Source organism: Manis javanica, chromosome 7, assembly GCF_040802235.1.
Source record: "Manis javanica isolate MJ-LG chromosome 7, MJ_LKY, whole genome shotgun sequence".
NCBI lineage: Eukaryota > Metazoa > Chordata > Mammalia > Pholidota > Manidae > Manis > Manis javanica.
The window spans coordinates 72,563,581-72,590,126 of NC_133162.1; the positions used below are offsets into that span (position 1 = coordinate 72,563,581).

Below are 26,546 nucleotides of genomic sequence, written 5' to 3' on the forward strand. Positions count from 1 at the left end.
GAGTAACTTAAGCATGTATAGGTTTTAAACTACTAATTGAATTGCGCACACACATTAACATAATAGGGATACAGTTACATAACCAAAGCAGACCTACAATTACCAGCCATCTCCAGTGAAACCAAGAAAACCAGTTAGGCACCCTAAGCATTTGTGAAAACTTATCTATGATATGATGGATATTGTCTAATTGAATTTGAATAGTTTGAGAAAAATCAGACAAATTAACACATTCCTGGGAATTGTTCACATCCCATATGTTCTTTTAACAGTAGATAGTCTGTAGTCTCAAGATTTTGGAGCGCTGCAACTTGCACTTCTCCTAATTCTTGGTTGAGTTCCAACAGTATAGATCCAGTCAAATTTGTTGTTTTACTGTATGCACAGGCCTGCTTAGATAGCTCTTTCTTCATTCCAATGGCAATTCCAGGAACCAGTGGGATGAATGCAGCTACAACTGCAACAGCACCAGGATCTTTGTTGAAGTTTTTTGATGATCATCTTCTGGAATGACTCTTCCAGAGTATGTTGATGTTGGAACTTCTTCTTCATATCGTATCTTAGTTCATTTTCTGGGTAGCCAAATTACGCTTTGATCCTCTGTATAAATACAAACAGACCCTTTGCCCACACTTTGATATGCCCTTTATACCATTGTGAAGAACTTATTGGAGGTCACCACACAGGAACTGCTGTTAGTCCATTCTTGGGTTCTGTGATTCTGCTGCTGTTTTGTTCCTTCAGTTTTTCTTTTGTTCTTATACTCCACAGATGAGTGAAATCATTTGGTACTTGTCTTTCTCTGCCTGGCTTATTTCACTGAGCATAATACCCTCTAGCTCCATCCATGTTGTTGCAAATGGTAGGATTTGTTTTCTTCTTATGGCTGAGTAATATTCCATTGTGTATATGTACCACATCTTCTTTATCCAATCATCTACTGATGGACACTTAAGTTGCTTCCAATTCTTGGCTATTGTAAATAGTGCTGCGATAAACATAGGGGTGCATCTGTCTTTTTCAAACTTGAGTGCTGTGTTCTTAGGGTAAATTGCTAGGAGTGGAATTCCTGGGTCAAATGGTAGATCTGTTTTGAGCATTTTGATGAACCTCCATACTGCTTTCCACAATGGTTGAACTAATTTACATTCCCACCAGCAGTGTAGGAGGGTTCCCCTTTCTCCACAGCCTCGCCAACATTTGTTGTTGTTTGTCTTTTGGATGGTAGCCATCCTTACTGGTGTGAGGTGATACCTCATTGTAGTTTTAATTTGCATTTCTCTGATAATTAGCGATGTGGAGCATCTTTTCATGTGTCTGTTGGCCATCTGTATTTCTTTTTTGGAGAACTGTCTGTTTAGTTCCTCTGCCCATTTTTTAAGTGGATTGTTTGTTTTTTGTTTGTTGAGGTGGGTGAGCTCTTTATATATTTTGGACGTCAAGCCTTTATCGGATCTGTCATTTTCAAATATATTCTCCCATACTGTAGGGTTCCTTTTTGTTCTATTGATGGTGTCTTTTGCTGTACAGAAGCTTTTCAGCTTAATATAGTCCCACTTGTTCATTTTTGCTGTTGTTTTCCTTGCCCAGGGAGATATGTTCAAGAAGAGGTCACTCATGTTTATGTCTAAAAGGTTTTTGCCTATGTTTTTTTCTAAGAGTTTTATGGTTTCATGACTTACATTCAGGTCTTTGATCCATTTTGAATTTACTTTTGTGTATGGGGTTAGACAATGGTCCAGTTTCATTCTCCTACATGTAGCTGTCCAGTTTTCCCAGCCCCATTTGTTGAAGAGACTGTCATTTTGCCATTGTATGTCCATGGCTCCTTTATCAAATATTAATTGATCATATATGTTTGGGTTAATGTCTGGAGTGTCTAATCTGTTCCACTGGTCTGTGGCTCTGTTCTTGTGCCAGTACCAAATTGTCTTGATTACTATGGCTTTGTAGTAGAGCTTGAAGTTGGGGAGTGAGATCCCCCCTACTTTATTCTTCTTCCTCAGGATTGCTTTGGCTATTCGGGGTCTTTGGTGTTTCCATATGAATTTTTGAACTATTTGTTCCAGTTCCTTGAAGAATGCTGTTGGTAATTTGATAGGGATTGTATTGAATCTGTATATTGCTTTGGGCAGGATGGCCATTTTGACGATATTAATTCTTCCTAGCCAAGAGTATGGGATGAGTTTCCATTTGTTAGTGTCCCCTTTAATTTCTCTTAAGAGTGACTTGTAGTTTTCAGGGTATAGGTCTTTCACTTTTTTGGTTAGGTTTATTCCTAGGTGTTTTATTCTTTTTGATGCAATTGTGAATGGAATTGTTTTCCTGATTTCTCTTTTTATTGGTTCATTGTTAGTGTATAGGAAAGCTACAGATTTCTGTGTGTTAATTTTGTATCCTGCAACTTTGCTGTATTCCGATATCAGTTCTAGTCCTGAGTTCTTTTGACACAATCCAAATAGTCTTTGATAGTTTTTTTTGCTTTCTGTTATGACAAGATGTTTCAGGTTTATATTGTACATTTCCTGCCCCAGACTGGAATCAGCCAGTTCCTAAAGGAGTCCTGGTCACATAGCCACCCTCTGCCTAGCAAATACCAAAATTCATCTTAAAAAAGGAGAGCAAGTGTTCATCATAACATTGTTTACTAGTTCTAGGCACAGTGAGCCATTTTTATCAAGGAATGATGGGAACCCTCCTGAAATCTCAAATCACAGATGCCAGCCAAGGGCCCTCCTTACAAGCAGGCCTTTTTATTGTAAGAATAGTAGTCTCATGCCTGCTGTGTTAACTCTTTTCTGCACAGATGCCTATTAGACATTGTGTGGCGATGAGGAGTAAGTATAAAGTTGGATAAGCAGTCAAAAGTTCAGAGGAGAGGTTGTGATAGAGATATACATGTGGTAATCATTAGCATGCAGAAGGTACTTAGAGCCCTGAGACTGAGTAAAATCACTTAGGGATTGAGATTTAAGTACTGGGCCCTTGAGCAAGAGGTTGAGATGACGGGGAGCTAGAACAAAGAGACTGAGAAGGAGCACCTGGTGAGGTGGTATGAGGTGGAAGGAGAATCAGCAGGGTGTAGCATCCCTAAAGTCAAATAAACAGTGTTTCAAGAAGGAAGGAGTGATCAGTGATGTCTGCCTAGGCCAAGTAGCTGAAAGTGGAGTGTTAACTGATGGCAATGGCAGTAACTGGAGCCCTTGAACTATGCTGTTTCAGTGGAGTGGTTTGATTCAAAGGGTTGAGTGAAGTGGGTTTAAGGGAGAATAGGAGGAGAGGAAGTATGGACAATTCTTCCAAGGAATTCTGCTGTACAGGGGAGCAGAAAATGGCACAATAGGTGGAGGGCTATAGGAGGTGAAGAATAACAGCATGAGAAAAAATAACAGCATGTTTGTATGTTAATGGAGATGCTCCAGTACAGAGAGAAAAACCAATGACACAGGAGAGATGTGAGTATTGTTGGAGCCTGAGTAGAAAAGAGGGAGTAAGACCTAATGTCTGTGTAAGGAAGAAATGGCCTTGCATAGAATTATGGACAGTTCATCCATAGTAATAGGAAGGTTGGCACAGTACAATGGGCACAAGAGAGGTGGTTGGTAGATATGTTGTTGAGAGCTTGTAAAGGGAAGTGTTAGCATGGTCACCAGCTGCCCATGAGTACAGGGGAGGAGATGCTGGAGATATAGAGTGTGAATGGATAGGGAAAGATAGGATTGCTAGGTACTGCCCTGAGGCCACTGGTAATAAACTTAAAATGAGACTAGTTTTCAGCTGATTGTGTATTCTGTTTTCTAGTTACTTCCAGCCATTGGGCTATTGGTGCTGAGTAAGCAACAAACCAGTGTTTGAGTTTAGCTGGGCCAGATACCTTGGTGAGGAAAGCAGTAGAATTAGAGATGTGTGATAGGGAGTGATTACAATAATGGACCGCAGACGCCAATCAAGCTGGTTGAGGAGAGAGGTGAAGAACGAGGCTCTGAAAATTTAGTACAATCAGTGTGTTCATTGTGGGTCCCACATGGTCCAAGTGTTGGTGTTGTGCATTTAGAGGGAGTTGAAAGATAGGAGAAGGTAGTCAGAGAGCTGAAGGCTTAAAATTGAAATTAAGGAAGGGTGTGCAGTTGTTGGTCACAGTAGGGTGTATGATTATGAGAATGGAAAACTGAGGTGAGGTGAAGAAAATCAATGGAGAAGAGGAAGTCAAGCAAACAAGAGGCCAGGGTATTGGAAGGACCATCCACATTGATATTGAAATCACAGGACTTATAATAGGATAGGTTATTAGGTTTAGAAGAAGTGACAATGAGCAAATCTTCAAGGAATGGTTAAGAGTGACAGGATTATAGCTGCTATTTTGTCGCTTGTCGCTCCTTTCCCATATACTTCCATACTTCCTGTACTTCCAGATGGACTTCTAATGATTCGCAATCTTCTTACTTTTTTATAAAGGATCCTTTGGTCAAATAAAAAATCTCTAGCTATACCATGGGTCTTTCATAACTACCTTTAACAGATGCTATTTCTTTTTTTAAATGCACTTGGCCGCAATGCATTCTTCCCATAGTAGCATTCCTCTCCAGGAAATTATCATTTCCTGGTTGTAGTTCATAGTATGTATTACATTATTTTTAAACTACTAGTTTACAGTCACTGTTTTTCTCTCGTTTTTGTTTTTTTAAAAGCAGACTAAGGTTCCTTAGGCCCGGAACCTTATCTATCTTTTTGTCCCTGGAGCAGTGTAAAAGTTTCCACCAAACTAGGAATAGATCTATTTATTTTACCTATTTTGAAAGTCAGTTATCAAGTAAATAGTGATATGATTCTTAATTTTTAAACTCAGAAAATATGAAGCTTACTTAGATTTACTTTATTAAGTGCCACAGTTAATGAAAAAAATTTTAATTATAGTTTCTTTTATCCATATATTATAGAATGACTATTCTTAAGTTATTTGTATTTTAGAGAATATTTAAAAATATAGAAGCAATTGTTGACCATGTTAGCAAATTGAAGTAAAATAGATGATATGTGACTTGTACATTTTGAAGAGAGCCTTAGTTTTTTACTTTCCTTCCCTCCCAGTTTGAGCCTTCTATTTTGATCTTGGGAATTGAGTTCAGCATTGAAGGAAGGAGATACCAAACTTACTGAAATAATCTGTGGAGTGAAGAAAACAGGAAATTTAAAGATGACTATAAAACAATTAAACAAATGCCTTTCCCCCTTTTTTTATTAAATTGTTATTTAAATGCTATTAAACATTATTTGATGTTAGTTAAGTATACTTAACTTTATTTTCCTTAAAGAAGAGTCTTTTTAAACAATACCTCACTATTTTGAGTCTTTACGTGAAGATTTCTTATAGATATTTTGATTTCTCCTTATGATTTCTTATATATTTATGAAATTTATGATTAAATGGAGTACCAATGTAAATCAACTCTATTAATTGTAGTTTTGATTCATAATTTATATTACATTTGATTTTGGTATATTATTAAGTTAGTATATAAAAATCTACTGACAAGGTATCACTTTACACCAGTTAGGATAGCCACTATCCAAAAGATAAGAAATAACAAATGCTGTTGAGGATGTGGAGAAATGGGAACCCTCCTACATTGTTGGTGAATATGTAAGTTGGTGCAACTGTTGTGGAAAGCAGTATGGAGGTTCCTCAAGTAACTAAAAATAGAAGTACCATTTGATCCAGTAATTCCACTCCTAGGAATTTACCTGAAGAAAACAAGATCCCTGATTCTAAAAGACATATGCACCCCTACGTTTACTGCTGTGCTATTTGCAATAGCCAAGATATAGAAGCAACCTAAGTGTCCATCAATAGATGAATGAATAAAGAAGATGTGGTACATACCTAGTATGGAAAATTATTCATCCATAAAAAGAAAAGAAATCCTCCCATTTGCAAATGTGGATAGATCTAGAGGGTATTATGCTCAGTGAAATAAGCCAGGTGGAGAAAGACAAATACCATATGATTTCACTTATTTGTGGAGTATAAAAACAAAGCAAAACTGAAGGAACAAAATAGTAGGAGACTCACAGACACTGAGAAAGGACTAGTGGTTACCAAGGGGGAGGAGCTGGAGAGGGATGGAGGAAGGGGGGGAAGAGAATTAGCAGGCACAATAATTCACAATCACAATACAGGTTGGTCACAGGAATGGTAGTACAATAGGGAGAATATAGTTAATGGTTCTGTAACATCTTAACTACGTTGATAGTGACCGCACTAAAGGGGATGAGGATTTAGTAATATGGGTAACTGTTGAACCATTGTGTTGTATATTTGAAACCAACATAGACTGTATATCGGTTATACTTTAATAAAAAAAAATCTGACAAAATCCTCATTTTAGATTTTTCATTTTTTTCAGAAGTAATGAGTGGAGGATCTCAAGTCCACATTTTTTTGGGTGCTCCATGTGGCCCATTGAAAATGACAGTGTCGCAGGAACCAACTTCTTTAATGACCCCTGCTGACCCTTGGAAAAAAATTCAGCTTTTATACAAACAACATTCTTTATATCTGGAGGATGACAAATGCAACCACAAAAATCTTGAAGACTATCAAGTCCTAGAAGCTGTTGGCCCTTCAGATCTTCAGAATGGTCATTTTTTAGCAAACTCTGTGAATAGAGATGACTTTATACATCGTATGTCTACAAAATCCCAGAAGAGTCTCCCTTTTGGGATGAGTGAAATGACTAACACTGATGTGCAAGTAGGTGGACTTAAGGGGAGAGTTCAGCATTTAACTGAAGAAGAAAAGTACCAAAAGCTTTTCAGTGAAAATAAGAAAATGATAGATGAGCAGCGTAAAGATCTGTCAAATATATGTGATCAAAACTTTGGAAAAGTACCCTCTCAGTTAGTTCGTAAGTGTGCAGCTACATTGGATTTTGGTTGTAGTACTGAGCAGGTTAACATAGGGCCAGGAGCTGTTGAAACAAAGTGTCTATCAACAGAACACCGTGAAACAGAAAACCAGTGTCTGAAGTGCCTTTCTTCTAGCACAGTAGTGATGCCAAGATGTGGATCACTTACGAAGGTCTCAGACCTTGAAATATCTACTGATACTGAATTTCTCAATATAATGACCTCTAGCCAGGTTGCTTTTTTAGCTCAAAGGAATTATAAAGAGCAAAATTCCATGAATGTAGGGACTATAAACATGGAGACTGAGCCAAAGGCACATCATAGGGAAATAAGAATACCTGACAATGATGTGATTCACCCTAATGATGATTTTGCAGAAAGAAATGAAAGCAGACAAAACCAACCACATTCCCTTGAACTCTTTAGTCCTATTTGTCTTGAAACAAAAAGTAGCCAAATTCACATAAACTCTGATAAAGGTGTTGAAGAAAAGACAGGATCTCAAGAACTTTTTGATTTTGAAGATAAACTGCCACCAAATGAAATATGTATTGAGTCATTTAGCTCAGGAATACTGTGTTCCCAACTAAGTACCTTCCACAAAGGTTCTATTAAGAGAAGTTGGACTTCTGAAGGTAAATCGGGCCATTCTAAAGCCTTATCTAAAGTCCTCCAACTGTCTAAGAAAGTGAAGTTAGCTTCTAATGCAAGAAATCCTACTGTAGCAATGGACCAGAGGAATTTGTCTGAATTTAAGGGTGTTAAAAAAACATCATTGATAAAAAATTGTAATTCTAAAAGTCAGAAGTACAATTGTTTAGTCATAGTGTTATCGCCATGTCATGTGAAAGAAATAAACATAAAATCTGGGCCAAATTCTGGCTCTAAAGTGCCTTTAGCAACAATTGTGGTAACTGATCAGTCAGAAGTGAAGAAGAAGGTTTCCCTGTGGAGGACTACAGCATTTTGGGCACTTACGGTGTTTCTCGGAGATATAATTTTACTCACAGGTAAGGCCATCATTGGTATAGTGGTAGTTTATTTTATAAAACTGTAGGCTTTTTTCCCCCCTCCCACTTTCAGCCTTTCAGGACTCTTTCTTTACCATTTACTTTCTACTCCAGTAAGACTGATCCCTTCCTAGCATCCGCATTGGTCTCCTTACCATTACTTCATGTCCTGTGTGTTGCTTTCTGGGCCTTTGTTCTAGAATCTTCGTTCCGTCCCTTCTTTCCACTCATCTTCTTGAGAAGCTTTCCTTGGTTCCTTCTCTTACTCTTTCACTCTACTAGCATTCAGGTCATATCATAAGCTCTTTGTTTTCTTAGAAAGAAACCTCTTATGGCTTTGTCTACATATGTCTTCTTTGTAACCCTTTTTTTTCTTCAAGTGGAGTAGCAGTTTTAGGGTGAAAGGGCAGAGTTTCCACTGCTTTACTTAATCCCTAATAATGCTGTGCATATTACACTTCTATTGGAGGAACAGGGAATTTCTATTGCATTTTTAAATTATTAAAATTATATTAATCACACTTGGAAATACGGAAAGGAAAAACTTATACTGTCATACCAACCTTGCATAACAACCAGGAGAGTTTTGGAATGTTATCCTCCCAGTTCCCCTTACAATGTGTGTACATACATATATAACAGCAGATATTCATTGGGAACTTACTCTGTGTCAGACAGACCCTGTTTTACGCTTTCCATGTAAGTCAACTCATTACAACAACTATATGAGGCAGGTACTGATTATTATCCCCATTTTTCAGCTGGGGGAAACTGAGACCCAGAGAAGTAAAGTAACTTGCCCAACACCACACATCTAGGAAATGGCAAACCCAGGACTTCACCTAGACTCCAGAACCCATGCTCTTATTGTAATCATAAAGAACAGAACAGTTTTTACCCTGCTTTTTTGCGGGCACAGAAATCTAATATTGTGTTACATATTCTTTATTGATTTAAAATCAGTGCACAGTGTATTAGACCAGAGATACCAGTTATTTTAAGGATAAATCCCAGACCAGGAGAAAGTTAAGTTTAATAACATAGCTAAAAAAGAATGTAATAGAAAAGAGGTGTAGGTCAGTTTTAAAAGCTTAGAAAAAATATATCAAGGCAGTGATGATTCCTACCAAATGGTTTGCTGAGGAATGAGAACCTCAGCTTATATACCCTGGTATTTGTGTAAGATTGCCAGGGGCAGTCTCTAATGCAGAGACAAACATGAGATTGTCACTAACAGGCAGAGCATAGTCTCACCTCACTGGCAATATCATTTTATTTGTTGGCAAGTCAGTTCATCTAACTCCCTCTATTCCGATTCAGTGCCCACTGCATATCCCTTTATTTATGATTTGGCTTCCCAGGTGTAAAACTGCCTGGAAGATGAGAGTAGGCTGCAAGTGTTGTTTCTTTGACAGTTAATGCCTCATTGCAAATAAAAAAAAACACTGTGTTCTGGTTTTTTTGTTTGTCTCATTAACTTATTTAATGTGACGTTATGTTGCAGAATGAAATCTATTTTTGGAGTGCTGACAAAATCAGGTTTCCCAGACTCTAATGAGAGGCCTGGGCCCTGGACCTTACCTTACCAAGGCAGTTCCTGCAGTGAGCCTCACAGGAGGCCGTTTCCAAACAGATGGGGACTCAACCCTGCTATCTGTATTTTTTCCTAGTGGCCATACAGTTGTTAACAACTAGGTAACATTCTAGCAAGTAATTTTACTACTATTTACTAACCATTTTCCTATTATAGGATATTTAGATTATTTCTTTGGTTACTTTTTTAAAAATACCAGTTTTTATTTCTTGTTTTGTCTTACTTCCTTAGAGGAAAAATATCTAGTTCACCAATGTCTGGATAAGTCATTTTTGTTTGTGTGAAACTGACGGAAACTTCATGGAATAAAGAGAAATCTGTACTTTTCCATTGTTCCCATTAGTAGTGAAATTATATTTGCATAGAAACTTATGAGTGAAATCCCATTTTAATTAATAGTATCCAATTGTACATTATCATACCTCCATGTTGACTATCTCATACTACCTACTGATACACACCCTAAAATGGAAACATTTTATGTAACACGATTGGCATTTTGCTGTTCCGCAATAGAATGAAGAGATGCTCTAAGGATTGTTTAAGGGAGACCATGGATTAGAGTGAAGAAAGGAAGGTGAACTTAACTGTGGGAAACCAATGTTTAAAGAGCTAACAGAAGAGGAGCCAGGATATATCAGTGAGAGGGCTGTTGAGGGTTTTTGAAGAGAGCCAACAGATGTCATTAATGTTCTTGATAAAACACTCATTAGCATTGTGGGACATGGACTGGAGGTGGTAAGGGGATCTGGGAGGAGAGAGGAATGTGTAAGATGGGGGCAGGGCCAACATGTGGGGACTTGGGAAAAAAAGTGGGAAAGGAGAGGTAGATGTTCAGGATTTTAATTTACCTGGCTAGCAGCACAGTGCCAACAAATGAGATGGGTCATTTGAGAAGAGAGGAAGTTTGAACAATGCTGAGTTTGGGGAACCAATAGAATATACAGTCAGGAATGTCCATTATGCTGTTGAGGATAAATGTGGGTAAATGGGTTAGAAGCTGAAGAGGGCCTGGGATGTAATTTTGGAAGTAGTTACTTAGAATTTATGCATTCTTGTTTTTCTTTCTCATTTTGAAATTATTTTGTTGCTCTTATCTTTATATTGCTACCATTTTATACACTGATGATACCCTGCTCGGATCGACCTCTCTCTGCCTCTGTCTTTTACACTTTTTGCCCTTCTTAAAATTGTTTCTACCTGTTGATATGTTTAGTTTCACTAAATGATTATCCATCTTACATCATACAGCTCTCTTTTTCCTATTGGAAAGTGTTCCTTACCTCCAAAGTCTTTCATTTTTAACATTTGTAGAAGATGGTTACCATGCTATTAAAAAAAAATCAAAGTCCTTTAAGAATGCCTTGTATTATATTCATATATGTTTAGAGCAGAAAGGGTAAATGCATACTGAATATTATTTACTCTTTTAGACACTACTGCTTTGGAACCACTGCTTTGCTTTGTGGCCCTAAATGATTTACTTTTCATTTATCAGAAACACACATTATAACATTTGCCTTATAACAGTGAGCTTCCATATCGGTATTGTTTGAATATACAGAACCCATTTTGTTATTTTACCTACATACAGACATACCTAAATTCAGATTATGGATTTGCTACTTATCATTTTGTGCCTTTAGGTAGACAATTTAATATATTTGAACTTCAGTTGTCTGGCATGTGAGAGGCATGCATAACATTTTTTGCTATGATTGGTAAGTTAACCACAGTGTGAGGGAACTTCTGAGATGATGAGAACTTTTTTCCCCCTTTCTAGATGTTACTGTTCATGAAGATCATTGGGTTGGTGAGACAGTACTACAATCAACATATACCAGTCATTTATTAAATCTTGGGAGTTATTCATCTGTCAAACCTGAAGAATGTAAGGTGCATTTTAAATACAATAATTTCTTAGTATTTAAAGTATATAACATATTAGAAAAAAGCAGAGTTAAAATGGTAATTTTATAAAAATGTTGTCTAAACAGGTTAGCTGGAGAGTTTTGTTTTACTTTAGTAACAATGAAAATAGAATTTATGAAAAATGAACATGCGCACTATATATAACTTATTTGAAGAAATATTTGATTCATGTCTCATTTACTTATTTTTCTCAGAGAAGCAGTATAGTGGTGATTCTTAACCTTTTAGGGAGTCTTCATCCCCATTTCTGGCACAGAGCTCCTAAAACCCTTGGACTTTCCCAAGTAATAAAATCAATAAAGGTATCTTGAATTCAAAATCAACCCCATTCAATCATACTGAGTTTATGTTAATGAGGTCACTTTTGGAAAGCACTTAAGGATGGGGTCTGGTTGCCATGGGAACCAATAATGTGGTAGGATTGGAACTTTCAGTGCCCATCCCCCATTAAATGACAAAAAAAGTATCAGTAACTCCTGTAAAATGGATTTATTGCAAATGTGCTGATCAAATGCTATAAAGCTAGAATTTATTAACAACAACCAAAAATGTTCCTTTTTCTGGAAATTTTGAAACCTATTAAATTCTGGGTGAAGGGGAAATAGAAACTGATATTATAGAATTTTTAAGAAATTAAAATGAAAACACTGTATGTCAGAATCTATGGGATGCAGTTAAGGTACTTATCAGAGAAAAATTTATTAACTAAATACTTTTTATCAATAAAAATGAAAGAATAAAATATATGAATTATTTAATGGAAAAACATTAGAGCCATTTCCACTAAAATCAGGAACAAGATAAGGATGCTCACTATTTCTGCTACTCTTTATCATTATGCTGGAGTTATTAATCAGTGCAATTAGACAAGAAGAGGCATCTGAATAGGTGAAGAAGAATGAAAACTATATGTGCAAATGCTCTGATAATGTATCTTGGAAACCTAGGAGATCAAGGATAAAACCAATTCAAACAATAAAAGAATTTACTAGTGTAACAGTATACAAAAGCTAATGTTAAAAAAAATCAATAGGCTTCATATACACAAACATTAACCAGAGGGCATAATGGTTGAGAAAAACTATTTACAATAGCGATAAAGAAGATACTTCAGAATAAATTTAACAAGAAATATGCAAATCTCTATGAGGAAAAAATTTCCTCATAGAGAAAACATTCCAGAAAGAAATAAAGACATGAGCAAATGGAAAGGCAGCATTCCCTATTCTTGGATAGGATGACTCAACATGATAATGGTATCAGTTCCCCATAAGTTAATTTATAAATTCAGTGCAGTCTCATTAAAAAGATCAGCAAACTATGCTATGGCATATACAACATGATTCTAACATTCATATGGGAAAACAAACATGCAAGGAGAGCTAGGTATATTCCTAAAAATTGAGCGACAAGGGATCTGATGGGAAAATGGGAAAAGACATGAGAAATTCAAATTAAAATTACACATATCATTTTTGGTAAAAACTAAAAACATGACAACACATCCTATTGGTGAGGTGGTGGGAAAACAGACTGTCTTATGTATTGCTGGTGGGAATGCAAATTGCTACAACCCATTTGGAGGGATATTGGGTAACACCTAACAAATTTACAATGTGCTTAGGTTTCAACCAAGCAAGCCTATTTTAGGAATTGATCCTGAAGACACAACTACAATATGAAAATACATATGCACAAGATTATTCACTGAAGTATTGTTTATAATTGCACAACACAGCAGGATGGTTGATTAAATTATGGTACGGCCACACATTGGAATACTATGGAGTGATAAAAAAAGAATGAAAAAGAGTACTATAAACTGATATGAAGTGATTTCCAAAACATACTGTTATGTGAAAAATGCAAAGGTCAAAAAAGAACACATAGTATGGTGACTGCCTACACCTGGGGAACAGAGCAGACTGCATGGAAAAGGGTAAAGTACCAAAGCTGTGATCCAGCAGGACCCAAGTCCTTCCCCTACCCAAGCTCACCAGCAGGAAGAAGAGAAACGAAGCATGGAGTGGGTGGAGGCCTAGTACTGCTGAACACCCAGCCCTGGAGATATGCTCTGGGAGCATGAACCTACATTACATGGTGCTCTGGAGACTTTGGGGGTTGGAAAGCTAAGACTTTAGAAAGACTTAGAGACTACTTGGAGAGACAGATTCTAGCCACTTGTGGAGAACAGGTACCCACAACCAGCTGCTCTGGGACAAAAGAAAGGCAGGCAGTCTGAGAGACTTTCTAATAGTGAGAGGGCGGCTAAAGGGGCAAGGATTGCAGAGAACTTGCTGCTCAGGAGAAAGGGGAGGTAGACAAAATTGTCCAGGCATACTCAGCCCAGCAGGTTGGGAACTTTCAGGAGCTTCATGTGCCCCATCCCCCTGGCTGGCAACGCAGCTACGAGACCCCCACCACAATACGCAGTCTACTGTTTGTTCCTCCCAGCTGGCATCTGCTTGCAAACTGGCTTCCCCCACCATTGCGCCATGCCAGCCAGAAGGTGGCCCCACCTAAAGCAGCTATGCATGACATAGAGGCTCCTCCCTGTGCACTTGGCCCACTGGCCCTGGCAGTGGAGGCAGGCACTGCAGCCGGGAAGCAAGAAAGAGCTTTTTCCTCCCCGTAGGCACCAGCGCTGCTCGCCTGCAACCCCTGCCATCACTCCAGGGGCTGAGCAGCTCCAGAAAGTAGAGCTTCTGGTCACTAGAGGGCTCCACCTACAAAAATGAAATGTCAAAGGAACCTGGTACAAACCAAAATCCCACAAACATGAGAAAGAGGGCTAAGTGAAACAGAACTCAACCAATCTTCCTGAAAGAGATTTCAAAATAAAAATCATAAACGTGCGCATGGAGCTACAGAAAAATATTCAAGACATCAGGGAGGAATTAAAAAATGAGATACAAACTGAAAAATACAATATCTGAAATGAAACATAAAATGGAGGGATTTAAAATATTAGAGAAGTGGAGGATACAGTAAATGAAATAGAAATTAGAGAAGAGCACAAGAAGCTGAGGCACACAGAGAAAAAAGTATCTCTAAGAATGAAAGAATATTGAGAGAACTGTGTGACAAATCCAAATGTAACAATATCCACATTATAGGGGTACCAGAAGAAGAAGAGAAGGTAAAAGGCATAAAAAGTGTTTTTGAAGAGGTAATTGCTGAAAACTTCTCCAATATGTGGAAGGAAATAGTCTCTCAGGCCATGGAGGTGCACAGATCTCCCAATACAAGGGAAGCTAAGGGACACAACACCAAGACAAATAGTAATTGAAATGGCAAAGATCAATGTTAAGGACAGACTATTAAAAGCAGCCAGAGAGAGAAAAAACATCACATACAAAGGAAAACCCATCAGGCTATCAGATTTCTCAACAGAAGCCATACAGACCAGAAGGGAGTGGCATGATATAGTTAATGCAATGAAACAGAAGGACCTTGAACCAAGAATACTCTACCTGGAAAGGTTATCATTTAAATTTGAAGGTGGGATTAAACAATTTCCATATAAGCAAAAGTCAAGAGAATTTACCTCCCACAAACCATCTCTGCCGTATATTTTGGAGGGACCGCTATAGATGGAAGTGTTCCTAAGGTTGAATAGCTGTCACCAGAGGTAATAAAACCACAGTAAAGAAAGTAGAACAGCTAATTACTATGCAAATGCAAAATTAAATTAACTATCCCCAAAGTCAATCAAGGGATAGACAGAGTACAGAATATCATACCTAATATATAAAGAATGGAGGAGGAAGAAAAAAAGAACCTTTAGATTGTGTTTGTAATAGCATACTCAGTGAGTTAAGTTAGACTCTTAGATAGTAAGGAAGTTAACCTTGAACCTTTGGTAACCACGAATCTAAAGCCTGCAATGGCATTAACTACATACTTATCAATAATCACTTCAAATGTAAATGGAATGAATGCACCAATCAAAAGACATAAAGTCACTGAATGGATAAAAAGTGATATTCGTCTGTATGCTGCCTACAAGAGACTCACTTTAAACCCAAAGACATACACAGACTAAAAGTGAAGGGATGAAAAAAGATATTTCATGTAACTAATAGGGAGAAAAAAGCAGGAGTTGCATTACTTGTATCAGACAAAATAAACTTCAGAACAAGGAAAGTCACAGGAGACAAAGACGGACATTACATAATGTAAAGGGTCAATCCAACAAGAAGATATAGCCATTATGAATATCTGTGCACCCAACACAGGAGCACCTACAAATGTGAAACAAATCCTAACAGAATTAAAAGAGGAAATAGAATGCAATGCATTCATTCCAGGAGACTTCAACACTCCACTCACTCTGAAGGACAGATCAAACAGACAGAAAATAATTAAGGAGATAGAGGCGCTGAACAACACTTTAGAACAGATGGACCTAACAGACATATACAGAACTCTACACCCAAAAGCAGCAGAACACACATTCTTCTCAAGTGCATATGAAACATTTTCAAGAATAGATCATATACTAGGCCACAAAAAGAGCCTCGGTAAATTCAAGAAGATTGAAATTGTACTGACCAGTTTCTCAGACCACAAAGGTATGAAACTAGAAATAAATTACTCAAACAAAATGGAGGCATCACAACATGCTCCTAAATAACCATGGATCAATGACCAAATAAAAACAGAGATCAAGCAATATATGGAGACAACTGACAACAATAATTCAACACCGCAAAATCTGTGGGATGCAGTGAAGACCATGCTAAGAGGAAACTATATTGCAATACAGGCCTACCTCAGGAAAGAAGAACAATCCCATATGATCAGTCTCAACTCACAATTAACAAAACTAGAAAAAGAAGAACAAATGAGGCCCTAAGTCAGTAGAAGAAGGAACATAATAAAGATTAGAGCATAAATAAATAAAATCGAGAAGAATAAAACAATAGAAAGAATCAATGAAAGCAAGACCTGGTTCTTCAGGAAAATAAACAAAATAGATAAACCCCTACCCAGACTTATCAAGAAAAAAGAGAGTCCACTCACATAAAAAGAATCAGGACTGAAAAAGGAAAAGTCACTATGGACACCACAGAAATACAAAGAATTATTAGACAATACTGTGAAAAATAATATGCTAACAAACCAGATAACCTGGAAGAAATGGACAACTTTCTAGAAAAATACAACCTTCCAAGGCTGACCCAGGAAGAAACAGAAAATCTGAACAGACCAATTCCCAGCAACAAAATTGAACTGGTAATCATAAACATACTGAAGAATGAAAACCCTGTACCAGATGGCTTCACCGCTGAATTTTATCAAACATTTAGTGAAGACCTAATACCCATCCTCCTTAAAGTTTTTGAAAGAGTAGAAGAGGGCCATTCTATGAAGCCAGCATCACTCTAATACCAAAACCAGGCAAAGTCACCACAAAAAAAGAAAATTACAGACCCATATCCCTGATGAACATAGATGCAAAAATACTTAACAAAATATTAGCAAACTGAATTCAAAAACACATCAAAAATATCATTCATCATGATCGAGTAGGATTTATTCCAGGAATGCAAGGATGGTACAACATTCAAATATCCATCAACATCATCCAACACATCAACAAAAAAAAGGACAAAAACCACATGATCATCTCCATAGATGCCAAAAGTGAAAGCTGAGAGAATTTACCTGCCACAAACCATCTCTACAGTCTATTTTGGAGGGACTGCTATAGATGGAAGTGTTCCTAAGGTTGAATAGCTGTCAACAGAGGTAATAAAACCACAGAAAGAAAGTAGAATAGCTAATTACTAAGCAAATGCAAAATTAAATTAACTATCCCCAAAGTCAATGAAGGGATAGATAAAAACTACAGAATATGATACCTAATATATAAAGAATGGAGGAGGAAGAAAAAGGAGAAAAAAAAAGAACTTTTAGATTCTGTTTGTATCAGCATGCTAAGTGAGTTAAGTTAGACTCTTAGTAAGGAAATTAACCTTGAACCTTTGGTAACCATGAATCTAAAGCCTGCAATGTCAATAAGTACATACCTATCGATAATCACCCTAAATGTAAATGGACTGAATGCACCAATCAAAAGACATAGAGTCACTGAATGGATAAAAAACAAGACCCATCTATATGCTCCTTACAAGAGACTCACTTCAAACCCAAAGACATGCACAGACTAAAAGTCAAGGGATGGCAAAAGATATTTCATGCAAACAACAGGGAGAAAAAAATCAGTTGTTGCAGTACTAGTATCAGACAAAATAGACTTCAAAACAAATAAAGTAAAAAGAGATAAAGAAGGACATTATATAATGATAAACGGGTCAGTCCAACAAGAGGATATAACCATTATAAATATATATATGCACCCAACACAGGAACACCAGCATATGTGAAACAAATACTAACAGAACTAAAGGAGGAAATAGAATGCAATGCATTCATTTTAGGAGACTTCAACACGCCACTCACTCCAAAAGATAGATTCTCTGGACAGAAAATAAGTAAGGACACGGAGGCACTGAACAACACACTAGAACAGATGGACCTAATAGACATCTATAGAACTCTACACCCAAAAGGAACAGGATACACATTCTTCTCAAGTGCACATGGAACATTCTCCAGAATAGACCATATACTAGGCCACAAAAAGAGCTCAGTAATGATTCAAAAAGATTGAAATTCTACCAACCAACTTTTCAGACCATAGAGGTATAAAACTAGAACTAAATTGTACAAAGAAAGCAAAAAAGGCCCACAAACACATGGAGGCTTAACAACATGCTCCTAAATAATCAATGGATCAATGACCAAATTAAAATAGAGAACAAGCGATATATGGAAACAAGTGACAACAACACAAAGCCCCAACTTCTGTGGGACGCAGCAAAACCAGTCTTAAGAGCAAAGTATATAGCAATCCAGGCATATTTAAAGAAGGAAGAACAAACCCAAATGAATAGTCTAAAGTCACAATTATTGTGATTGGAAAAAGAAGAACAAATGAGGCCTAAAGTCAGCAGAAGGAGGGACATAATAAAGATCAGAGAAGAAATAAATAAAATTGAGAAGAATAAAACAATAGAAAAAATCAATAAAACCAAGAGCTGGCTCTTTGAGAAAATAAAATAGATAAGCCTCTAGACAGACTTATTAAGAGAAAAAGAGAATCAACACACATCAACAGGATCAGAAATGAGAAAGGAAACATCACGACGAACCCCACAGAAATACAAAAAACTATTAGAGACTACTATGAAAACCTATATGCTAACAAGCTGGAAAACCTAGAAGAAATGGACAATTTCCTAGAAAAATACAACCGTCCAAGACTGACCAAGGAAGAAACACAAAATCTAAACAAACCAATTACCAGCAAAGAAATTGAAGCAGTAATAAAAAAAACTACCAAAAAGAACAAAACCCACAGGCCAGATGGATTTACCTCAGAATTTTATTAGACATACAGGGAAGATATAATACCCATTCTCCTTAAAGTTTTCCAAAAAATAGAAGAGGAGGAAATACTCCCAAACTCATTCTATGAGGCCAACATCACCCTAATACCAAAACCAGGCAAAGACCCCACCAAAAAAGAAAATTACAGACCAATATCCCTGATGAACGTAGATGCAAAAATACTCAACAAAATATTAGCAAACCGAATTCAAAATACATCAAAAGGATAATACACCATAACCAAGTGGGATTCATCTCAGGGATGCAAGGATGGTATAACATTCAAAAATCCATCAACATCATCCATCACATCAACAAAAAGGATGAAAACCACATGATCTACTCCCTAGATGCTGAAAAAGCATTCAACAAAATTCAACATCCATTCATGATAAAAACTCTCAACAAAATGGGTATTGAGGGCAAGTGCCTCAACATAATAAAGGCCATATATGATAAACCCACAGCCAACATCATACTGAACAGTGAGAAGCTGAAAGCTTTTCCTCTGAGATCAGGAACAAGACAGGGATGCCCACTGTCCCCACTGTTATTCAACATAGTACTGGAGGTCCTAGCCATGGCAATTAGACAAAACAAAGAAATACAAGGAATCCAAATTAGTAAAGAAGAAGTTAAACTGTCACTATTTGCAGATGACATGATATTGTACATAAAAAAACCTAAAGACTCTGCTCCAAAACTACTAGAACTGATATCAGAATACAGCAAAGTTGCAGGATACAAAATTAACACACAGAAATCTGTGGCTTTCCTATACACTAACAATGAACCAATAGAAAGAGAAATCAGTAAAACAATTCCATTCACAATTGCATTTGAAAGAATAAAATACTTAGGAATAAACCTAACCAAGAAAGTGAAAGACCTATACTCTGAAAACTATAAGACACTCTTAAGAGAAATTAAAGAGGACACTAACAAATGGAAACTCATCCCATGCTCTTGGCTAGGAAGAATTAATATCATCAAAATGGCCATCCTGCCCAAAGCAATATACAGATTCAATACAATCCCTATCAAATTACCAACAGCATTCTTCAAGGAACTGGAACAAATAGTTCAAAAATTCATATGGAAACACCAAAGACCCCGAATAGCCAAAGCAATCCTGAGAAGGAAGAATAATCTGAGGGGGGGATCTCACTCCCCAACTTCAAGCTCTACTACAAAGCCACAGTAATCAAGACAGTTTGGTACTGGCACAAGAACAGAGCCACAGACTAGTGGAATAGGATAGAGAATCCAAACATTAACCCAAACATATATGGTCAATTTATATATAATAAAGGAGTGTGGACATACAATGGGGAAATGACAGTCTCTTCAACAGATGGTGCTGGCAAAACTGGACAGCTACATGTAAGAGAATGAAACTGGATCACTGTCTAACCCCATACACAAAAGTAAATTAGAAATGGATCAAAGACCTGAATGTCAGTCATGAAACCATAAAACTTTTAGAAAAAAACATAGGCAAAAATCTCTTGGACATAAACATGAACAACTTCTTCATGAACATATCTCCCCAGGAAAGGTAAACAAAAGCAAAAATGAACAAGTGGGACTATAACAAGCTGAAAAGCTTCTGTACAGCAAAGGACACCATCAATAGAACAAAAAGTTTCCCTACAGTATGGAGAATATATTCATAAATGACAGATCCGATAAAGGGTTGACATCCAAAATATATAAAGAGCTCATGCACCTCAACAAACAAAAAGCAAATAATCCAATTAAAAAATGGGCAGAGGAGCTGAACAGACACTTCTCCGAAGAAGAAATTCAGATGGCCAACAGACACATGAAAAGATGCTCCACATCGCTAGTCATCAGAGAAATGCAAACTAAAACCACAATGAGATATCACCTCACACTAGTAAGAATTGCCACCATCCAAAAGACAAACAACAAATGTTGGCGAGGTTGTGGAGAAAGGGGAACCCTCCTACACTGCTGTTGGGAATATAAGCTAGTTCAACCATTGTGGAAAGCAATATGGAGGTTTCTCAAAAAACTAAAGATAGAAATACCATTTGACCTGGGAATCCCGCTCCTTGGAATTTACCCAAAGAATACAACTTCTCAGATTCAAAAAGACATATGCACCCCTATGTTTATTGCAGCACTATTTACAATAGCCAAGATATGGAAGCAACCTAAGTGTCTGTCAGTAGATGAATGGATAAAGAAGATGTGGTACATATGCACAATGGAGTACTATTTAGCCATAAGAAAGAAACAGATCCTACCATTTGCAACAAGATGGGTGGAGCTGGAGGATATTATGCTCAGTGAAATAAGCCAGGCGGAGAAAGACAAGTGCCAAATGATTTCCCTCATTTGTGTAGTATAACAATGAAGCAAAACAGAAGGAACAAAATAGCAGCAGACTCAGAGACTCCAAGAAGGGACTAGTAGTTAGCAAAGGGGAGGGGTGTGGGAGGGTGGGTAGGAATGGAGGGAGAAGAGGATTGAGGGGAATTATATTTAGTACACATGGTGTGGGGGATTACATGGAGAACAGTGTATCACAGAGATGGCAAATAGTGAATCTGTGGCATCTTACAACTGGACAGTGACTGCATTGGGGTATGGGTGGGGACTTGATAATATGGGTAAATGTAATAACCACATTGTTTTTTCATGTGAAACCTTCATAAGAGTGTATATCAATAATACCTTAATGAAAAATTTAAAAAATAGAAAATAAAAATCAATAAAATAAAAAAATGTTTTTAAAAAGCCATATATGGTCATTTCAATAGGTACAAATAAAGCTTTTGTTCAACATCTATTCAAGAAGGAAATTGGAAATTTGTTTTAACTTCATAAAGAGTGTCTTTAAAAAATACAGAACAAATATCATCCTATTTGAAATATTAGATACATTTTAAGAATATTAAGAGTAATATTAAAAACATTCCTTTTAAAAATTAGGAGTAAGGCAAAGGATGTTGCTATTACTACTTTCATTCAACATTATATTGGAGATACTAACCAGTGTGATAAAACATGGAAAAATAAATTTACAAAAAGATTTAAAAGAAAGCTGATATGTATTGGTGACATAGTTTATATCTATAAGCAAATTAGTAGAAATAATGGGAAAGTTTAGCCGGGTGGCTGTGTATAAGATTAATCACAAATAACATTAAAATATGTAATACATAATCAAAAATATACAAATATGAATTGCATCTCCAGAGTGGAGCAACTAATAGTAACACATGAATAAGGAGAAGGCACCATTTACAATATTATCATGTGGTACTAAGTATCTAGTAATAAACAATTTTTTGTTTAAGGAAAAAAGTTTTAATTAAGAGAAACTAAAGAACAACTAGATAGACATATGCTTTATTCATTGATTGAAAGATTTAGCCTTGTGAAGGTTTCAGTTCTCCCCAAATTGATCAATAAATTGAATGCAAATTCAATCTAAATTGCAATAAGATTGTCATGAAATTTGATAAGATTTTTCTGATATGTGGAAGAGTAAATGGCCAAAAAGCCAGCGTTTTTGAAAAAGAAGAGTAGGGATGAGTAATTTGCCTTTCAGATATCCAAAGTTAGTATGAACTTATAGTAACTGAAAATAATACGTTTTGGCCAATTGAAGTCAGTCAACTTTTAATTTTTGGATTTCTTTAAAGGATGTAAATTTAATCTTTCATTATGAATATTTGAAGTCACCACATTTTGGAAAGCATATTTCAATGAAGAAATGACTTTTATGTAAACTTCACCTTATATTATAGATGTTAATACAATGGAAGGGTAAGGATATTTTGAAATAATGAAAATAACATGGTATGCAAATATTTTGCAATGGGTTTGGGAGATAGTTGTTGTAGATATTTCTGGTTTTTGGTCTAATCTAGATTCAAGTAAGGCCAAGTAGTTCAGTAATTTTCATAGAAATCTTAGGACCTAATTCTGGTTGGAGAATATCTCATGGAAGCCCTGGGGGAACTTCAGGTTTTGTAGAATAATGTAAAAAAACCTTGAACTTATTAGATAACCTTAGGAGGCTATTTCAAGACCTTTGTTTTTTTGTACTCACATAGGAATTTATATTGCCTTGTTTTTGACAGGCTAGTAGCTAAATATTCACTCAATAAAGCCTCATCCAATTTCTCTGGGCAGTTGTTTTTGTGTGTTCTTAGGAATTCTTGCATGTATGTCTTCTACCCTAAGCCCAGTGTTTGTTACTATCTCTAGGCTGAATTCCTTCAGCACTGGGATCATAACCTGGTTGTCTTTATATCCCTAGCACCTGGCATAATCCCTGGCACATAAGTGGATGGTTTGCTGATAAGTGGGTGAAAAATGAGGCTTTAGTGTGGTATAGAAATACATTAGGATGAGAATGTTCCTGGGAGAAGGGAAGAAAGGTCATTTTTTTCTACTGAAGCTGATTAATAGACTACTTTCTAAAAAGTATTTAGTATTTTTTGCTTAGATCTTATTTTGGTCAATAATCAGTTGTATAATCAAACATACCTCCCTGTCCTTCTGGGAAATTAAAATTTAATCAGCAAAATTCAATCTGTTAAAGACAAAATAAGAGTTAAAGACAAAGCCCTCTAAGTTCAGAGGAAGGAGAAATCACTGGGAACCTACAGCAGTTGTTATTCTGTGTGGTATTTGAGTAGGAAGAGAGGATGACAGCATTGCAGCCAGTGAAAATGGTGTGGTTAGAGGCTTAGAAGTGGGAAAGAATGAGGCATGTTGAGGGGTAGCCAGTTAGGCAACTCAGGGTGTTTCAGATGTGAGATGCTAAGAGTCTTGAGGAAGCCTAACAGTGGTTGGGATAGCTGTGGAAGACATGATCAAATGAAACTCCAGGGATTGGGTATAATAGGATAATGGATGAGTCAAAAATAACCAAAATACTAGTCTTGGTTAATTGGCAGAAAAATGATATTATGAACAAAATAGAGAAGGAAGGGAACAGGGCAAATTTTTTGGAGATGGTAAGTAATTCTATTTCCATTGGTTAAAAATACCAAGCTTACTTTTGCATGTAAGTCAAGAATCGGCCACATGTTTTATAGATATGAAATCATGATTTACATTTAATCATACTTCACAACATACAACACAGTTCCAAGAAAATATTGTGTCAAGAAGATATAACTTTGCCATCTTTTGTGCATGCATGTGTGTTTCTCTTAGATTCCAGTATAGTTGGTAATGCTGTACTTCAAGACTTACTGGCATATGTGTCTTCAAAACATTCCTATCTCAGAGATCTTCCTCAACGACAGCCTCAGGAAATGAAGAGTATAGACTTTGTAGAACTGGAGCAGCTTCAGCCGGATATGTTAGTCCATGCAGTCCTAAGAGTTGTTGATATCACTATACTGACAGGTAAACATTTTGAACACCCCCTTAATTTTAGATTATAAAAAAAATCAAGATACATTCTGCATCCGTGGATGTCTTGCTGCCCTTGTCTAGCCTGGATTAATACTTAGTCCATAGGCACACACCTGATCATCTGATCATCTACATTTGCCTTCTTACAGCACTAAACTATGTTTTCTACCTTTATCTTGCATCTACCTACCACTTCAGCATTTTATTAAAAATAAAAATAATAATAATAATAGGAGAAATGTGGGATCAACATATAAATCAAGTACAAAAATCAAACGAATATTCATATTTGACCTGATTGTTTATAGGTCATATTGCATGATCAAAACCGAAAGTTTCTGTGATGAATGCCCTTGTACTGTTCACCATGTAAGAATTTATTCACTATGTAAGAATTCGTTCACCATGTAAGAACTTGTTCATTATGCTTCAGAAGATTGGAGACTGACGAGAATTAGGCTTGAGATGGATTAATGATTGTACATTGAGCATTGACCCCCCTATACTGAATTTTATTGTTGTTAACAACCATTTGATCAATAAATATGAGAGATGCCCTCTCAAAAAAAAAAAAAAATCAAGATACAAAACTATCTTAATGTACCATTGGGTTATCACTAAATATTGATCATTAGATATTATAGTATCACATGTGATAGAGTAATGCCAACTAAAATATTCCTTTTCCTTTTCCAGAGGCTTTATACAGTTATAGAGGACAGAAGCAAAGAAAAATAATGTTAACAGTGGAACAGGCCCAAGGTCAATATTATGTGCTTGTATTATGGGGTCCTGGAGCAGCCTGGTACCCTCAACTTCAAAGGAAAAAAGGTAAATACACCAAAAAGCATTTACCCTATTTATAGTTAGGTAAATGATTAATGCCTTTGAGCCTAAGATGAATAGAATCTTTAAGAGATTAGACTAGTCGTGGTTGAATATTATTCTGCAGTCTTCCATTATAATATTATATTTCCTGTAAGCAATTCAGTGATCTAAAAAGTCTTCTATAATTAATGGTGGTAAAATAAAAGCTTTTACCAGGTATGATACTTTACCTTTTTTGTGAAGATCTTATCTCCTTTAGATCATGTTCCTTAAAATTTAATTCTGGAGAAACTTCTACAATTTTTATTCAGCCAAAGTGCTCTGTAAATAACCTCTCTGATTATAAGGCAGATGTTAGAGAGCTGCATTAACTGTTTCAAGTCACAATGTTACTGTTTAATAAAGTACTGTATTCTAGGTTTCTATTCTAGTTATTATAAAAATGTGGACTATTAGCCATCCATCAAATGTTCGTGTTTAAAATATGACCTATGATTACATTTTTCTTTAATGCAAAAGTCAATAATTTATTTTGTATTGAATTAAATGGAATTGATATTTCAATAAAATAATATAATATTTTCCTTTTGATACTGTGAGTTCCTTTGGTTGTAACAGTCGGAGATAGTTTAATTAGTGGCTTCTGAGTTATTTTACCCTGCTAAATTAATTCAGAGATTGAGTAATTGTGTGACTCATGCTTTTTTACTTGAAAGAGTTAATGTCTTTTCCCAAACTTCTACCTACAAAAGTTATCTAAAGATAGGATCTGTCACATTGTCTCTCTTAATCATTAATAGCCTGTAACTAGAATTTGAGATAAGTCTGACTTTTGACTTTTATGTTAGGATCAAACAGTGACAGATATTTGTTTGGTTGAGAAATATATGACAAACATTTGTCAATAATAGACTAACCATCTTTATTGACCATCATATCATAGCCAGGAACACAAGTCTAGTGCATGCTGAACAAAGTGTAGGTCAAAGGTGTTATTCCAATTATTAGGGAGATGTAGCAAAGCAAATTTCTCCATGCTAAGTAAGAATATTTTTTAAAAAGTAATAGTTACTTGGTTAATAGAAGAGAAATTGTAGTTGTCTCTAGATAATTCTGTGGTATTTTGGTTAATATTGGAAATTTATGAATCTAGGAATTAAGGTGAAGTTTTTCTTTGTTCACTCAGTGAGCATACTTTTATCTATAACAATGATTTAATATCCACCTCAATACTGCAAGATAATTCTTTTTTAAATGGGAAAATACCAGTTTTGAAAGATCATCTAAGTAAGTGATTGTACTTGCAGAAATTGTTAGCATTCTAACTGTTCATTCAGTATTTCTCTAGGCATTTTCTGTATTAATCTCTATGTTGGGGACTGGTTTCTTTTGTCCCTGAGCATAACAAAGTT

The 26,546-nt window shown here is 36.2% G+C and overlaps 1 protein-coding gene across 15 annotated transcripts in view; it reads left to right on the forward strand.

Moving 5' to 3' along the window:
* SHLD2 (shieldin complex subunit 2) overlaps positions 1 to 26,546 on the forward strand; it is a 105,496-nt gene that overhangs the window by 47,871 nt on the left and 31,079 nt on the right. For 11 of the 15 annotated variants that reach the window (XR_005057020.2, XM_037002526.2, XM_037002520.2 and 8 more), the window contains 4 exons: positions 6,405 to 7,916; positions 11,294 to 11,401; positions 24,103 to 24,297; positions 25,003 to 25,137. Coding sequence is in view for 14 of the 15 variants with exons in the window: in XM_037002526.2 (XP_036858421.2) it covers positions 6,405 to 7,916; positions 11,294 to 11,401; positions 24,103 to 24,297; positions 25,003 to 25,137 (1,950 nt within the window). In the remaining variant the exon portion in view is untranslated. The remainder of the gene's footprint in view (positions 1 to 6,404; positions 7,917 to 11,293; positions 11,402 to 24,102; positions 24,298 to 25,002; positions 25,138 to 26,546) is intronic. The other 4 variants (XM_017679683.3, XM_037002524.2, XM_073241128.1 and 1 more) reach the window with 1 other exon arrangement.